The sequence below is a fragment of the Alexandromys fortis genome, unplaced genomic scaffold (genome assembly GCF_014885135.2).
Source record: "Alexandromys fortis isolate MF-2015 unplaced genomic scaffold, M_Fortis_MF-2015_v1.1 scaffold_91, whole genome shotgun sequence".
In the NCBI taxonomy this organism is placed as follows: Eukaryota; Metazoa; Chordata; class Mammalia; order Rodentia; family Cricetidae; genus Alexandromys; species Alexandromys fortis.
The window spans coordinates 7,108,168-7,126,539 of NW_026067968.1; the positions used below are offsets into that span (position 1 = coordinate 7,108,168).

The 18,372-nt window shown below is 43.2% G+C and overlaps 1 protein-coding gene across 1 annotated transcript in view; it reads left to right on the forward strand.

Moving 5' to 3' along the window:
* Tdrd9 (tudor domain containing 9) overlaps positions 1-12,310 on the forward strand; it is a 111,774-nt gene extending 99,464 nt beyond the window's left edge. Inside the window, exons 35-36 of the mRNA XM_050154771.1 lie at positions 10,186-10,258; positions 11,700-12,310. Coding sequence (XP_050010728.1) covers positions 10,186-10,258; positions 11,700-11,801 — 175 coding nt within the window. The 3' untranslated portion in view covers positions 11,802-12,310. The remainder of the gene's footprint in view (positions 1-10,185; positions 10,259-11,699) is intronic.
* Positions 12,311-18,372: the final 6,062 nt, after the last annotated feature.

Consider the following 18,372-nt stretch of genomic DNA (forward strand, 5'->3'; position numbering starts at 1 on the left):
TTTATACCTTTTTTGGGGGGTTAATATTTTATTTTCTAAATGGAACACAACTTTTCTACTGTGGGAGAGTGTCATTGTGCAGCCCTGGCTGGCCTAGACCTTGCTCTACAGATCACACTAGCCTTCAATTTGGAGCAATCCTCCTCCTGCCTGATTCCCATCCTTCTTTTCCTGCTACCCAAGTGCTGAGACTGTAGACATATGTCACCATGCAACTCTCATTTTGCATTTTTTAAAATAATAATACATTTTACTACTTTGTTTTATTACAAAGTAAAATATAATAAGATAAAATAAAAACTGTCACATCAGAGTTGGAAGAGACAAAGAGGAGGAAAAGAGTCCAAGAGAAAGCACAGGAATCAGAGACACACTCAGGAATCCCTTAAAAACACAAAACTGGAAACCATCATATATATATGATGAGTACCTGGTGTAGACCTGAGCAGGCCCTGTGCATGCTCCTTTCGTATCTGGAAGTTCATATGAACTTTGATCATGTCGATTTAGAGGGTTTTGTTGTCTTGCTCTCCGTCATTTTGGTTCTACACCTCCACTTCCACAGGGCTCCTTGAGCTCCGTGTGGGAGGGATTTGATGTAGACATCCATGTAGGACTGGGTGTTCCAGGGTCTCTCACTCTCTGTGTCTCTGTGTTTGTTCCCATCTGCTTCAGGAGGAAGCGTCTCTAATGATGACCGAGCAAGGCACTCAATGACTATAGCAGAATATCAGAATATAATTTAGGAGTCAGTTTTTGGTACCTTTAGAACAGCAGTATTTGAGTTTACTCTAGGTCCCTGGCCTGTCTAGTCTCAGATTCTTGGTCACCCAAGCAGTGATGAGGATGGGTTCCATCTTGTGGAATGGGTCTTAAGTCAAACTAGATAGTGGTTGGCTACTCCCACAAACTTTGTACCATTATTATACCACTGTATCTCTAGGCAGGACACTTTTGTAGACAAAGAGTTGCCGTTGGCTTGGTGTTTACATTCCTCTTTTAGCCGCGTGCAGAGTGGTCGGCTTTAGGAAGTGCCAGGACAGGCCCTGTGTGGATGGAGAAGGTGCCCTGTTTTGAAAGGTATGTCAGAAGAGACTTGCCAGCAGGGAGCCCTTCACTCATGCATTATCTGAGTTGTTTGTCTTAAACTGTCATTTCCTGGAGGGGTAGTTAGGTTTCATGATAACATCTGAGAACACTCCGATCGGAGTGGAAAGTACATTGGTTCTCACTGCAAATGAACTTTTCACTTTGGCTTCATACTTATAGAATGAGCTAATCTGCCATAAATAACATGCCAAATACGTGAGGCAGCAGTCTATCATGCCTAGAATTGAGGATAAAATTACGTGAAATATGTTATATGAAATAAGAAATAAATACATATTTGTACATGTGAAACCTAGAATAACATAAAAAAGAGGCAAATAAAGAACTCTTTCAGTGCGGGAGGGGATGTATGGTTATAGATTTCTCTTGCTTTGTATTTCCTTTTCTTTTAAAGCTCAATACAAAATGATGTTCTGAATAAAATGAGGGAAAATGAAGATTGCATTGCCATGTCAGCCAAACATCAAAAATGCTTTACAGATTTAAACCGTATTCTGGTTTTAATTTTTTTATACCAGATTTTTTTTTTTATATCAGCACTGGTTCTAGACCTTGTATCCTCTCAAGTTAGGCAGAACATTTCTGGGTTGTCTGAGTCTCCCGTTTCCTCTGCACACTGCTCTCCTGGAGTCAGCTCATGGTTCAGGGAAAGAGCTTATTCTTCCTCTGCACTTATGGTTGCGAGCAGCTAACCGCATCTACCTGTTTCATGGGCTGCAGAAAATAGATAGATAACCAGGTCAGTCAAAGATGTAAAATGGCCACAGTGCATTGTGTTGTGCACAAAACACCAGAGCAGGGATCTCATTTAACATCAGTGTTCGCAATGACATGAAGAACTGTAATGGTGTAAATAGTTATTAGCTATGGTTAAGGAAGAAAATGGGAACACATAAGGTTCTCTGCTTTGGGAACTAGATACTTGTGACGCTGTGGTACTGATTAAGTTCTAGGTGCTCTGTTGATTGGTTTCACATTTCTTGCTTCATTTTCCTTATCTACAAAATGGGTAGATTGGAAATGATGGTTTCAGACTTTTCTCTCAAAACATGTTTCATTTATGATAGCTTGTTCAACGTATTTTAAGTGTATGACTTTGATTTTTGAGGAAAATATGCATGATTTATAATTGGCTGACATTTCTAACCCCAAATTGTGCCACTTAAAATCTATAGAAAGGCAACCAACAGAGTGAGAAAATATTTGTAAACAATATATCAAAAACTCTGCCTTACTAAACATAACAACCTTCACCATGCAGCCAATGTCCACAAACCAACCAACCAACCAACCAACCAATCAACCAATCAACCAACCAACACCCCTTCTGACCCCACAACAACACAACAATAACAAAACAGCCTTTTTAAAGAAATGGGCAATAGTCAAGTAGTGGTAGCACCTGCCTTTAATCCCAGCACTCAGAAGGCAGGGGAAGGTAGATGGATCTCTGAGTGAGTTCAAAACCAGTCTGGTTTACAGAGTGAATTCTAGTACAGCCAGGGATATGAAATGCTGTCTTGAAAGAAAACTAAACAAAACCAAACCAAACTAACAAGAAGAAGAGGAAGAAGAGGAGATGGAGGAAGAGGAGGAGGAGGAGGAAGAAGAAGAAGGAGAAAGACATTTTAAAAAAAGATGTACAAAGAGCCATCAAGTCTATGAAATGTGGTCCATTTCACTAATCACTATGGAAATCTAAATTAAACCTAAAGTGATATTTTACTTCAGTCCAATTAGGAAGACATCAAAAAGGCAAACAAGTGTTAATGAGGATATAGATACAGTGAACCCTTATATTCTATTGCTGACAATGTTAATGGATACGAACATTATGAAGAACAGTATGATGGCCCCAAAGAATTTAAGAATGGACCCAGCAAGCCCAACTCTGGTTATATATTTTAAAAAAATAAAATTAGTGTCTTGGAAACAATAGTGGCACTCTCAATGTTACTGTAGCCCTGTGCACAATAGGCCAACCATGGGGTCAACCAGTGCCATTCTGTGGGTGAGTGAGAGAATACACAAACGTGATAACATGGGTAAATTTTTAGCAAGGTAAGCCATCCTGGCTGATTTCATTACCACTCATAATCCACACAGCACCTTTGTTGGTGACATCAATTTCCCTGTTTGAGTATGGGATTATAGGAGAGCCTTCTGCAGGACAAATACAGGGAGCAGTGAGCTGCTAGCAGTGAAAATTAATAAAGTGAAAATGATTATCATATGTTCTTTCTCTTTCTTTTTAATGTCCATACAGATGATACTTGTAGACAGTGTGCTAAGAGAAATAATGCAAGTACAGCTGCAGGAATATTCCATGACTTAATTTGTAAGTAGAATCTGAAATAGTCACAAGTTTTCAAAACCAGAAAGCAGAATGATGGGGACTAGAAGTAGGGGATAGGATGTGGGAATGTTGAAATGTCAATCAATGGCTTCAAGGTCTCGGTTAGGAAGGATGGAGTTCTCCAGCTCTAGCATATAGTATGCTGACTTTAGTTGGTATGGTACTGTGTATTTGAAAATTCTAAGAGATGGTAAAGGTTTTCACTACACACAAATGACAATTCTATGATGTGATGGATACTTTAATTAGCTTGATTAGAATAAGATTTTATATTATATTCATGTGTTATCCTAAGCAATTATGCTGCCTACCTTAAATATATGCATGTTTATTTGCCATGTGTACCTCAAATAAAATCAGAATGAAAATCATTTAATGTTTTTATCATATTGTAATTTTGACTTAAAGATCATAAAAATGTCCTGCTTTTTAGATGTATTTAAGGAATATACCCAAGAGTCAGTTGTGTCTATGAAGCCTGTATTATAGTAGCTACAGCTCTGGCAACAGGCTGGGAGTGAATTCGCTGAGGAAGCTGGCATGAGTCATCTTCGATATGAGATGGTGACAAAATATTCCAGCTGAGATGCAGCGAAGATAATGAGAACTACAGAAAAAGGAATGAATATTTTACATTTTATTCAGACTAGGGGTTTAGAACAGGATCGCCTCCACAGTCAACACATTAGAATAGGAAGGAAATAAAATGTTACTGTCAAACCAAATTTCATATGCATTCATTTTTCTTCTCTGCCAGGGCATCCCTTTTGTTTTGTCTTAAGCAGGGGACAGCATGGAAAATCCTTCATTTGGTATGTGTTTATCAGGGCGATGCCACTTTCTCTGGCCCCAGATATTGCTAGTCTAAATTTCAAAAATCTTAGCATCTAAGGTATGTGCATAGGTGCAGGAGAACACATCTAAATTCACACTTAGAGACACCTGCAGATGTTCATTACCTCACAAGCCAGTTGCATATATTACTTTCCCCCAAGCTTGTTCTCAGATTTGATTAGATTTTTGTCAAGGTGGATTTCTTTGGATTTCACCTGAGCAGAAAAGCATGAAATGAATTTCTCATTGCATCTGCCTAATGTCAGGAGCGCCTGCGGCTCAGTATCTCTGATTAGCAACAGTCCCCACTCCAGGGACTGGGAGTGGATGGTCTAAACGCCACCTGCCATTCCTTCATTCCCGCTGCTGCCTTGAGGGTTGCCCTCTGACACACCACTGCTGAGTCCTCCGGGTATCGCTCTTGGCCCAGGTTTCATCAACTCCCAAGGGTGCTCCACATCCAGCAGTAGGCCGTTGTTAGGGAATAAAGGTCTGGTCCCCTGCCACACGTGCAAACAACTTGGAGGGGTTTTCTTTCTTCAGTGGATCCATTAGGATTCACTAAGGTTTGGCTAAGGTCACGGTCAGAATCACATCACGTGATTATCTTCTCCCCCTGACTCTCTAACTACCTCATAGGTGCTACCTCTTCAGTAAGCTTCCTACTTGCTAATCTCAGCTTCAGAGTCTATCTCCCAGGAACAGAGAAAATGCAGGACAATTTCCCACTTCGCGGTATGAAATTCTGCAGTATCTACATACGGTCACCATGCAAGGAAAGAGAGAGGAAATGACGTCACGGTAGCAGCAGGGTGAAGCAGCTACCTGTCGCATTTCTGCAGAATTAGGAAGCAGGGGGCTTGGGATGAGGCTAGGGCTGGGCTGTAAGTCATAAGACTTGTCCCAGTGGTCCTATGTAGTCTGCTAGCTAGACTTGTCTACGGTGCACGGTGTTCAAAACTCACTAGTTTGTTTTAATGGCTAGCCTATGAGACGTAAGCTGTCTGTATGAGGTGACAGGACAAGGTTCTGGTACAGTTCCCATGGGTCAAGGACACTGGCGTTAACCTAACATCTCTCTGCTGTTGTAGATGTAGTTGGAAGGCACCACGGCCATAGCGTGAGGAGAAGAGGTAGTGGTCAAACTGTGTGTGAGGCTCATGGATTATTTACAGCATTCAGGAAGGACCTTGTAAACACATTTTACTGGGTTCTTAAAACTTTGCTTGGAGCCGTGTTCATTTCTCAGTGTTCCTGCTTGGATGTCAGAGGTAAGGGGCAGAATTTAGAATGTCGGGAAATCATTTCATTGTTTATCCTCTGCTGTCGGTCAGTGAACTCCTTTCTCCTGGGCTAGTTCCAGGTGTTCCCAAGCTCATCCGTCTGACAGCCAACAGGGGCAGAAGTGTGGGGAGTGGGGGGATGTAATATAAATCGTACTAACACTGATAAGAGTAAACTACCTTTTGAAAAAGCTGAACAACAAAGCAATGAACGTGGAGAATCAAGTGTCTGTCAGATTGGGGCAGCACTGCCGAAGGACCGTTCTTATCTGGCCTTTGGGCGTGTGGTCCGAATCTGTCTTCACAGGGTCCGAGAGTTTTCTGTGCTTAGATGGTTATTACTGTTTCATAATCTTATCGTTTTGTTGTTGTTGTTTTTTAGAAAGTTGTGGGTGTTGGGCAGTGGTGGTGCACACCTTATTTCCAGGAATCGGAAGGCAGAGGCAGGTGGATCTCTGAGTTCGAGGCCAGCCTGGTCTACAGAGAGAGTTTCAGGGCAGCCAAGGCTGTACAGAGAAAACTTGTCTTGAAAAAACAAAGTTTGTGGGCTACAAAAAGAGAATGAGAACTACGAATATAAAATTAAAACATAACATAACCTAATTTGTAGACTATTAGGATAGACTCTAAGGTTATAACATTATCTTGGGAACTGCTGAGATAAACTACTTCATATATTTAGAACATCTCTGCACTTTGTATATCAACATGTATTAGGAGTCTCCAGGAAAGGTTCTAAGTGTAACATTGGCTTAAGCTATTCATCAGAGTCCTTTCTGCATACAATTCATAACTCACTAATATCTGTTAGCAAGTGAGGCTTATAGGTCATAGTTTCACTGGAAAGAAATGCTGACCTACAGTTTAGGTTTTGTTTATAACTTTTCTTTAAAATTTATTCTAATTTTTTAGAATTTCATATAGGTCTAGTGCCACGCATCGCGCCCCCGTGTCTGCGCTCTGTGCGCTGGCACCCAGTTACCAAGTTTCGGGCAAGGGGGCTGGAGGTTAAAATACACAGACACACACAGACAGAGAGACACGGGTCATCCTTGAATTCCCCAAGAACGCCCCCTTTATTGTGTTCAGGGGCAGATTATATAGAGATAGCCACGCCCCAGCTAAACCCACCAGAAACCACTCTCCTGCCATCAGGAACTCTTGAAGGTCTTGTGCTCAGAGCAGCTGTAGGCACTCAGATCAGGGGATTACAAGAAATTCAGAATCTGGGGTCTCAATGCTCCCAACAGTCTAGTTTGTATTTGCATCATATCCATGTCCACTTTTTCCTCTCTCCAACTCCTTCGGTGTCTCTACCCTCTTGAATTCATGACCTCTACTTTTATATCATGTTTTGCGCATGTGCGCGCACACACTCACACCCTGCCGAGTCTAGTTAGTGTTGTCTGTGTGCACAGGTGTTTAGGACTGTCCACGTGAGATCAGGAAAACTCCTGGGAGGGCTTCTTCTTGGAGAAAAGATAATCTTCCCGCTGCAGCTGGTTATAACATCTTGAAAAGAGTTTATTTGTGACCTACACACAAAACACCATTCATCACTTTGAAAGTTGCTACCTTGTGGGGACAATCTGTACCTCTTTAAATTTTTTTTGTGGTGAGGAAAGCAAGAAAACTAAGTGTTCCTGTGTTTAAAGAGCCACAGCAGTTAAGTTTCCAGCCACACGACTTTCTGAAGTAGGATTAACGCTTTGCTTGCTTGGCTGCCTCATGAGGCAACAGGTACTTGGGACATCTGCTCAGGGATTTTTGGATTCCAGGATGGATGGAGGGGTTAACAAGCTAAGACTCTGAACTCTGCCCTTGTTCTTCATGCGGACTTACTCTCATTTCATGGCCTCAGTAGATCTTTGGGGGGAAGAGTTATGTTGAGCTGGAGAAGCCCCCTTCCCATCCTCCCTGCTCCCCCAGCAGAGTGTGCTGTTTCCTTCTGCTGGGCAATGAGGGTGAGTTCATGTCAGAACACAAGGTACATGGTATACATTGATTTAAACTGACACTTAGCATATCTTCTATGGTTTCAGTTTAGAATTTTGTGTAAGACTTCACCCCGTCAAGCCACCCAGTATCTATGAGGTATCCAATTAGCTAATCTGGTTTTTAAATTCCTCACTGTGTGTATCTACTCAAGGCTGTGATGGAGTAGGCCTGGCTGCCGTCTGAGATGAATTGGTTGTCAATCACGGTTTCTGTTTTTCCATTTGCTCTTGGTCACCTTTGAGAATTTGTGTTTTATATAAAATTCATCATCTTTAAGAGTCCTAGTAATTCACACACTGTGAGTAAGAGAAATCATGTCCGATTTCCTCCCTCCAGCAGTGGGGTGCACTGGGTAGATGCGTCTAGTGTGGCACAGTTGGTCTGTATGCCAGTGCCACTTGGAAGGCCTTGTCTTGTACAGATTGGCAATCCATACCAGTTGTTGGGTGACAATCATCTTTTTCACCAACGCTCCCCATATATTTTCCCCAACTTTTGTAATGATAACTTAAGAATCTTCTTGGAACCATTTACAGAGGGGAAAACTGGGACTTAAATCACATTTCGTTCCTAACTGGATTCTTTATTTATTTATTTTATTTATTTATTAAAGATTTCTGTCTCTTCCCCACCGCCGCCTCCCCTTTCCCTCCCCCTCCCCCAATCAAGTCCCCCTTCCTCATCAGCCCAAAGAGCAATCAGGGTTCCCTNTGCATGGTGACAGACATGGATCTATTTTCATTCTTCTACAGATTGATATCCAGTTTTGCCAGCACAATTTGTTGAAGATGCTCTCTTTTTTCCACTGTATACTTTTAGCTCCTTTATCGAAAATCAGGTGCTCATAGGTTTGTGGATTAAAGTCAGGGTCTTCTATACGGTTCCATTGGTTGTATAATTATTTTTAAGTGTATTAGTTCCTTGATGATACTGTGAATAAAAGTTTTAATTATGATTTGTTCATTTCTTAAGAGTGATTACACGTGGATCTCTTGTGATCTTAACATGACTGGTTAGTTTTGGTAGGTTTGCAGGATTTTCTGTGTGCAAGTTCATTATCATTATTGTGAATACCTCTTTTCGTCTCCAGTGTTAGGAGTGTTTTAAGGTCTATTTTGTCTGATGCTAATACAGCTACTCTTGCTTCCCTGGGCTGGTATTCATGGTGTAACTCTCTATTCTACTTGTAACCTAAAATTGCTTTTAAAAAACTTAATCTGTTTTTTAATCAATTAAGTTTCTTCATTGACAGTTTGATAAAATGTATAGTATGTTCTGTTTACCCTCGCACTTCTACACCACTGCAGCCATCTTTCCCCACCCCACCCTGTAGCCCATATTTATGACCCAGTGATTTTTAATCAGGGCTTTTTGTGTGACTACACATTTGGAACTGTCTGTTGGAGCTTGGTGGGCTCCCCATTGAGTACACAACTGAAAACAGCAGCTGTCCTGGAGGGGTAGGGCCAGTGGTCCCTCCAAGATCACGTGAGATTGACTGTTGACAGTTTCGTCTTGTGCAGGCCCGGCACAGTCAGCTGCCACTGCTGTGGGATCATGCTGGAGAGCTGTCATGCCCTGGAGATTTCACAGCTCTTCTCCCTGGTTTCCCGCTGATACACTCTTTCTGTTCCCTCTTCCAAGTATTTTCTGAGCCTTAGAAGGTAGTGGTATAGATGTGGTGTTTCTGGAAGGGCACTCATCTCTACCTGTTTCTGCTCATGAGGACATTACACTGCATACCTTTTTGTACACATGCACTGCACGCGGTCTTTGATCAGTGGCCATTGGTCCAGCTACTGCTCTGCTCTCGTGATCATTTTTCTTCAGTGTTTGTCCCCACTCTCTTTCAGATTCTATCTTTTCACATCGTATTTGATCTTTCAAAAGTAACATCTGGGGAATTTCCATTTCAGTTATTTTGCTTATTGCTTATAGAATTTCTATGTTTACATAGTTTTCCGTTTTAAGGTTGATGTATTGTTTTTTCTCTGTATGGTTTCTATTGTATTGCCGTCATGCTTTAAGCCTTTCAGTGTAGTGTGCTGTAATTCTGGGTGTGTATGTCATGCCTGGTTTGAAGTCTGTGTACTGATCCCTCATCTGCATCTGCTCACTGAGCCTCTATCCCTGCTCCTTCTTCCTGAATAGAGTCACATGATCTTGTCTCCTGATTGGCATGTCTTATCATTTTTGTTGTTGAAAATTTCGAAATTTTAGGTAATATATAATAATCTCCCTAAAGTCTATTGTGTTCTATTTCTTCATTTTTAAATGAACTATACATTAAAATATTATCATAACTATATACATTTTGACACTTTGAAAGCCTATCACAGTTCTAATTTTGGGATATTTGTAGACTTTAAACACACATACACATTTTTTAAAAAAGATCGGCTATTTTTTAGTGCTAATGAATAATTAAAATAATTTGCTGGATGTGGTGGCACATATATAACCCCAGCTCGGGAGACTACTGAGGCAGGGGGATCAGAAGTTTGAGACCAGCTTGGACTAGATAGTGAATCTGAAACCATCCTTTAGCTACAAAGCAAAAGTAGCCAACAGTAAAACCTTTGATTTGCTTTTTAAAAATTGTAGCTTGTTCTGCCGGTTGAAGCCTCGAGAGAAGATTATTCCTAAATGGCACGAAAACCCCTATGAGTGGAACCAGGTATGTGAGCGCTGATGCCTGGAGGAGCAGCTGCTGCTGGATGGGGGGAAAGTACCTGGGAGGGCATGGGCTCAGACCCAGGACAAGAATCTCCAGGCAAAGTAGATGGCTAGACAGCTGTTTCTGAGTGCTGTGTCTGCTCAGCCGTTGGAGGAGGAAGCTTGGGAAGGGACCTGCTGCACTTGGTAATGTTGAAAGTCACTTTGTCATACCTGCCATGCAGGATGACATGGTGGCTGGGCACCCTGTGTCTGCCAGACAGTTAGAGCAATGCATAGCAGGAGACTGTCTCAGAAACTGTGACACGCCTCCGGTTCTGAGGACTGGACTTCTGAGCTGGTGTGCCCCAGGGTGGAATCTGGTGCCTCTGTGGGGATAACTGCCTTGCTGTGTGCTTCTGCGGCACAAAGGCCCCAGAGAGCTCCGTGGTGTCTTTTACAAGGGTGCTGACCCTGATGTCCTCTTCCTCTAGCCCTAGCCACTCTAGAGACTCTCCCCCCGGTCCTGTCACTGTAAAGACCAGCACCAGGGCACAAGTCGGCTATGCAGCAGGGTGTGGCCCCTCGTGTCCCTACCATCTCTGCAAGCTTTAGAGGGCGGAGTGAGTTGTTTGAGGCTGGGGAGCAGAAGGGAGTTGTCAGTTTCAGCCCTAGGGTCAGGGATGCCTCTGTGAGCTGGGCAGGGCTTTCCTTGTCCTTTGATCACTCTGTGCCCCTCAGTATGTTTTGTTTCTACCCTGAGATCAAGGTTTTCCCATTTTAATACATTCTGCCTCTCCATGTTCCTCTGAATGGCTTCTCTGTGGCTTCTTCAGGGCTATCACTGCGCCAGCCGCCATTACAGACTTCTGCGTGCAGCCCCAAGTTTGTCAAGCAGGGTCCGTCAAGTTGGCACAATAATGGGAAACAATTGAAAGTAGAGTTGTATTTGAAAGTAGTGTGCTTGAGAAAATGTTTTTAAATAAGTATACCAGTCACTGCTCCCACATACACAGAGTGTATGGGAGATTTCTCAGTAAAGGTTTCCTATTTTACCCTATTATTAAACATCAGTTTAAAAATGTATGATCAGGGCCAAGGGCCAGCAAAATGGTTTAGCTTGATGACCCCTTGCAGCCACATGGTGGAACCAGCTGTCACAGGTTGTCCTCAGACCTCACACATGTGCTGTGGCACATGCATGCATACCTGCGCACTTGTGCATGTATAGACATACACACACAAATAAATGAGATTTAAAACCCTTGCAGTGCCTATTCGAATGGATGATCAGTATGTGGGGTGAATTATGGAAATGAAGAAGCATCTGCAGATCGTTTTGTAAAATGGAAAAAACAGTTTTGTCTCACATGTCCACATCTGTGTGCACATAATTTTATGGATTTGGTGTCTAGGCAGATCTCACCAGGAGCCTGACTTGGTTCTCTTCTCTGTCCTCCCAGGTGGATCCAAAGCTGGTCATGGAGCAGGCTGATAGGGAAGACAGCCAAGGGAAGAACACTTTCCTGTACCAACTCCACAGGCCTGTTGTGCTCAGTCCCTGACTGGCTGGGGCCTGTGTGCCCTGTGGGCGGTGGCTGAGGTCAGCTAGAGGCTCCCCTGCAGCCCCCCCCCATTCTGCCCAGAGGTTTCTCCTTATCACCACTTTTGCTCAGAGTGGAGAGCAGCAGGGTTTCTCTTTGGATGGGGAAAATTGGAAAGTCTAGTCTTTTCTAGAATGGGGTCATGGTATTAAGTACTCTGGAAAGCATAGTTCTGAAAGAAGATTTTGTTTTGTGAAAAAGCTGTATTTTGCTTAAAATGTATGCGGGTACTTCTGAGTAGCCAGTCCCAGGGGACAAGGTTCTCGATGTGCTTGTAAGCCTGTTCTGTCACAGGCTTAGCTTGGGGTGCTAGAGAGAGCTGGACTGATGGTTTAACTATGGGGCACCACATGGACCCCCACCCCCAAATACATGTGGATGTGCGTGTGTGTGTGTGTGTGTGTGTGTCTAAAAACCATGTGGCATTTTCTGATTTTTTTTTCCTCATGAAAATATGTGGTTTGGGTACAACTTCGGTTTTGTATATTTAGGACTTGTTAAGTTAACTTGTGAAGTTAAGCCTCTGGAAATTAGAGACGTGACCTGGCAACTGGCATAGCTGAGGAAACAATAAAAGCATTAGACACTGCTTCTGTTTCTGATAGTTTTTCTTAGAGGACATATTATTTTCTTAGTTGGTGTTCTTTTGCTGTGACCATGGCAACTCATTTTTTTTAATATTTATTTTTATTATGTATACAATATTCTGTGTGTATGCCTGCAGGCCAGAAGAAGGCACCAGCCCCATTATAGATGGTTGTGAGCCACCATGTGGTTGCTGGGAATTGAACTCAGGACCTTTGGAAGAGCAGGCAATGCTCTTAACCTCTGAGCCATCTCTCCAGCCCCCCATGGCAACTCTTATAAGAAAGCAAGCATTTAATTGGGGGACTTGCTTACCATTTCAGAGGTTTAGTCAATCATGGAGGGGAGCATGGTGACGCATGGCAGGCATGTTGCTGGAGATGCAGCTGAGAGAGAGAGAGAGAGAGAGAGAGAGAGAGAGAGAGAGAGAGGAGAGAGAGGAGAGAGAGAGTGCGCTACATCCTTATTTGTAGGCAGAGAGAGCAATCTGGGTCTGACTTGGGCTTTTGAAACCTCAGAGCCCTCCCCCAGTGTCAGCTTCCTGCAAGGCCACGCCTCCTGAGCCTCCAGTCCTTCTCCCACTCCCTGGTGACTCAGCATTCGAATGTATGCGCCTGTGGGGGCATTCTTACTTAGACCACCACACTTAATGTACTTCAGTCTGAAAAGAGTAAAGAGATCACAGACATCTCTCGGAGGATGCACGTGAACATTAGAAGCATCTGTTGCCATTTTCTGTGACAGAAGGAAGATAGGTTGAGAGAAGCAGCTGTGAGGGCTCATGCTGTAATACAGCACACAGGCCAAGGCAGAAGGCAAGAGGGACAGGCTTAGCAATGCTTGCCTGAGAACAAAGAGCCAAAATCAACCTACCAAACAGCCAAGAACTACCCAGGGAGGTGAGCGGCTTGGGGAATGCTGGTGTTCAGCTGTGCAGGGAAACCTAGAAAACAGTCTGTGGATGGTGTACAAGGACGGTGAGATGGGGTAGCTCATGCCAGCTGCACTGCGGTGTAAGCGAAGACTATGCTTTCATTCCCCGCCACCCAGACCCGAATAATCACACATAAACTATATTAATTACAACACTGTTTGGCCTATTAGCTCGGGCTTCTTATTAACTAACTTATATCTTAAATTAACCCATTTCTGTTCATCTGTATCACCATGGGACTGTGGCCTACTAGTAAGGTTCTGGCATCTTTCTTCTTTGGCAGCTACATGGTGTTTGCCTGACTCTGCCTTGTTTCTCCCTGCATTCAGTTTAGTTTTCCCTCCTGGTTCTATTCTGCCCTGCCATAGGCCAAAGCAGCTTCTTTATTAACCAATGGTAATAAAGCATATTCACAGCATACAGAGGGGAACCCCACATCACTGCACAGAACTGAAGTGCAGGTAAAGGGAAGGGCTAGAGTCGACCAGCACACACTCACAGTGATGGGCCTGCTGCCTTTGAAGTCAAGGGTATTTTTTTGTCTCCAGAGAACCTACAGCAAGTATCTGAGCCAGCCAGTATCTGCCTCGAGAAACTGTTTGTCGTTCCAGGAGAACTACTCTGTTTTTTGTTTTTTGGATTTTCGAGACAGAGTTTCTCCATAGCTTTTGGTTCCTGTCCTGGAACTAGCTCTTGTAGACCAGGCTGGCCTCGAACTCACAGAGATCCACCTGCCTCTGCCTCCCAAGTGCTGGGATTAAAGACATGCACCACCACCGCCCGGCAGGGAGAGCCACTCTGAAATGAAGCCTGTGAGAATGTCACGTAGTAGGAGGCCAGCCTAGAACACAAAGTGACACAAAAGCTGCTTCCCTGTGAGGGCCGTCAGCTTGGGAAGCTCAGTACAGATGGCTACAACTCAGCAGCATCGCACAACGAATGTGCCAGAGACTCCTGAGCCGCAGCAACTGGTGTCAGCCCTGCTGCGGGGTATGCAGGGTGCTCTCATTGGTTCCTAGCAAACGCCACAGAGCAAAGAGGGGAAAGAATAAAACCACAGCCTTGTGCTCCCTGCTAGTGCGTAGCTCCGGTGGCTGCACAGAGTGCACCTGGTGACGTGCCAGTCTCCTTGGTAAGGAAACGTGCCCGCTTTGTTTGCATGTATATACAGTTGATTTCTTCTTTCGATTTTTTTACATTGTTTTGTGTATGTACACACTTGTGCACAGTGCACATGTGGAGGTCAGTTCCTTCCACCATGTGGCTTCTGGGACTGGACTCAGCATGTCGGGCTTGACAGCAATTGCCTGTACCCCCTGAGCCGTCTCTGTCGCCTTCTTTCCCTTTTATCCTAATACTTTTCCATTTCCCTTTTCCTTTTCTGTAATTGAATCTTCTTCACTCCCCCTTTACAATTTTCTACTTGTATTAACATTTCAGTTTATCTAGTTATTTTTGTCCTTTTGTTATATTGTAGTGATTGTATTTGGTGGCTGTTGTATTTCTGCATCTTTGTTGGTTGGTTGGTATCATGGTTGTTTCTTCCTGAGCAGTGCAGGAAGCGAGCCTTGCGCCTCAGGTGTTTTAGACAGATGCTCGCCCACTGGGCCGCACTTTCTGACGGGCGGAGAGAAGTTGCACAGCCATAACTTGATCCACTCAAACACTGGTAGCTACTTCAACTTGAAGAACAATGAAGAGGAAAGCCGCCATCTCACAGCCTGGCCCCAGCAAGGCATGGTCAGGGGGCCTGAAGTCCTGCTTCTCACCAACCACCCTCATACAACCGTAGAGAGGAACACCCGTGGTCCCCGTACCTAGACAGATCTTAGCGTGCACAGGCTGCTTCAGGGCCCTTTCAGATCACACATTACTGATAAGACTAGAAGAGTAGCCATGGACGGTACCCCCCAAATAATCTCACACTTCAAACCTACCTTCATGGATTTTCAGAGGTTCTCCACTTCTGTCAGACCTACAGAGAAAGTGTGTCATGGAGACTTCGTCATGGTGTGCATTGTGCCACAACCTAACCACAATCACACCCTTGACAAGATGGCTCCCCAAGAAAGCCCTTCCATAACATTGAGAGAGCTTGCATCCTGACAGACAGATTTCAACATAAAAACAGGTATGGAAAAAAGCAACATGAATCCTTTGAATATTCATAATTCTCTAGTATGTGATTGCAAAGATTTTAAAGTGAAATGCTGGACAAGTATTCAGAAGAAAGATTTTATTAAAATTTATTTTTGAATATGATCAAAATAGCTAAATGAGTCAGGGTGGTGGTGGCACAAGCCTTTAATCCCATCACGCGGGAGTCAGAGGAAGGCAAATCTCTGTGAGTTTGGGGGCAACCTGGTCTACAAAACTAGTTCCAGAACAGCAGAGCTGTTCTTTGCACAGACAACCCCTGTTCCAAAAAAAAAAAAAAATCAAAAAGGAAAAAAAAAAAAACCAGGTAAATGAATTAGGAAGTACAGGATATGAGAGAGCAATTAAAGAGTCTGGGAAAGACTGCGTCAGTGAGAAGACTCTAGAAAGCCAACAGGCCAGAGCAGCCAGAAGAATGAGTACCAAGCCCGAAGGCAAGCTGGTGAAGCCTCAGCATTCAGATTATAATAGGAATGAACAGCATGCATGGCTCTTGAGACATCACTGAAAGACTAAGTACACATAGAATAGGAGGGACAAGGAGCTATAGGCATAAAGGTATTAGGAAACCCATTTGATAAAATAATAGAAAATTTCCTAAATGTTGGGGAAGATGTAGACACCTCAAATAGACATGTCAAAGACAGAAACAAAAAATAAAAAACATTAAAAATTACAGCCAACATCAGGCTACTGTATCCAGTAAGGCTGTTCTTCAAAATCAAAGGAGAAATAAAGATCTTCCATGAAAAATATAAGCCAGTGGAATTGACGCATTATAAAAGATGTTAAAGGACTTCTACACCTAGAAGAGAGAGCAAGATAAATATAATCATGAGAATATAAGAAAGGACATCACTTAGAAGAGTAGGCAAACATGGATTAGGAAACCATTAACTCAGTAAATCACCACTACAGGAGAAAGAAGCAACCAGAGGCAGCGAAGTGACAGGAGACGCACTTTCACCCACTGTGAATGTCTGCATTCTCCACTTAGAAGACACAGAACCAATAATGTGCTATTTGAAGGAACCTTACTGGCAAGTGGATGAGAGGGCTCTGTGGTGTGTGTGTGTGTGTGTGTGTGTGTGTGTGTATAAGAGTATCTGCCTTGTAAGCCTGATGACCTGTGTGTGTGTGTGTGTGTGTGTGTGTGTGTGTGTGTGTGTGTGTGTATAAGAGTATCTGCCTTGTAAGCCTGATGACCTGAGTTTAATCCCTGGAACCCAGGGTAGAGGGAGAAAACTGACTCCCCAAAACCATCCTCTGACCTCCACACATGCCACAGGGGATGTGCACTTCACCCACATGTCACACACACAAAATGAGATTTAAAAGAAACCTCACTGTTGACAACATAGACTGAAAGTGAAAGGATATAAAATGATATTCCAATCTGAAAACACTCGTATGCCATAGACATAGAGAAAGTTAGAAGAGGCAAAAGTCACATAACGATAAATACCAACCAAGAGTGTATACCAGGTGTAAATATATATGCATCAAACCCCTGAGAACCAGATTTAATAAAGCAAGATACTGACCAAAAAGGAAGAGATGGGCCCCCCCAAAACAGTAACAGCGTGTGACTTCATTACCGCAAGCTCACTAGTAGATCCGTTATCCACACAATCCAGTTGTAGAGGTCAGGGTTACACTGTAGACGTCTATACACTGCTCCATCTAGCAGTTACAGAATATGCATGCTTTTCATCAGATCATGGAGTTTTCCCCCAGTGAGCTAAAGCTAGCATTTAACAGCAACAAATGAGAAGTTTCTTTCTGTCATGGGGCTAGAAAGACGACTCAGTGGTTAAGAGCATGTACTGCTCCTGCAGATGACTAAGGTTTGGTTTCTGTTCCCACACTGGATAGCTCACAACTGACTGTAGCTAGCTCCAGGGCACCTGACATCTCCCCATGAACAGTCACCCCACAGACACACATAAAAAAATAGAAGTTTCTCGTATCTTACCAGATATAATTTGATTAAATTAGAAATCAACAGAGAACCTACAAATTATACAAATACATGGAGATTGAATAGTAGACTTTTGAAAAACTGTCATTGAAGAAATTGGGTATGAAGTTGAAAAATTGCTAGAATCAATGAAAATGGAAACATAATATGCCGGAAACCTGTGGGATACCGTAAAATCAGTATTGAGAGGAAAGTTTATGGTTTTGCATGCCTACATTGGAAAAATACATATTGGGGGAGGGGAGCTGGGAGAGAGCTCAGTGTGTAAAGGCTCTGGCTGCTAAGGCTGATGGTCTGAGTCCAGTTCCCAGGATCCAACTGTGTTCCATGGCTTGTCGTGTACACACACCATAACAACCCTGGGGCTGGAGAGACTGTTCAAGTCGTCAGCACTGTTGCCCTCGCAAAAGCCCTTGGTTTGGTTCCCAGCACCCTCCTGGTAGCCAACAACTTCTTTAACTCCAGTTTCAAAGGATCTGACGCCCTCTTCTGACCTCTGTGAACAACAGGCATGAAAGTGTTGCACATACATACAGGTAGGCAAAATATTCATACATCTTTTTAAAAAGATGACTCACTAAGTAAAATTGGAACTGGGGGGGGTCATCACAGCAGGTACCACTGAAATCCAGATGAACATTATGGAACATAATGAAAAATATAGAAGAAATACAAATATGACCTACCAAAATTGAACCAAGAGGATATTAATAAAAACATAAGCAGATTGCTAACAAGCCATGCGTTTGAAGCAGTGTGGGAAGTGGATGAAGTTGTATGAACATGTGTTGTTAATGTGGGCACAGGCATGTCAAGAATCCCAATGCCTCAGACTCCTGGGAATGGTGAAGTTCAGAAAAAAACAGCAAAGCCTT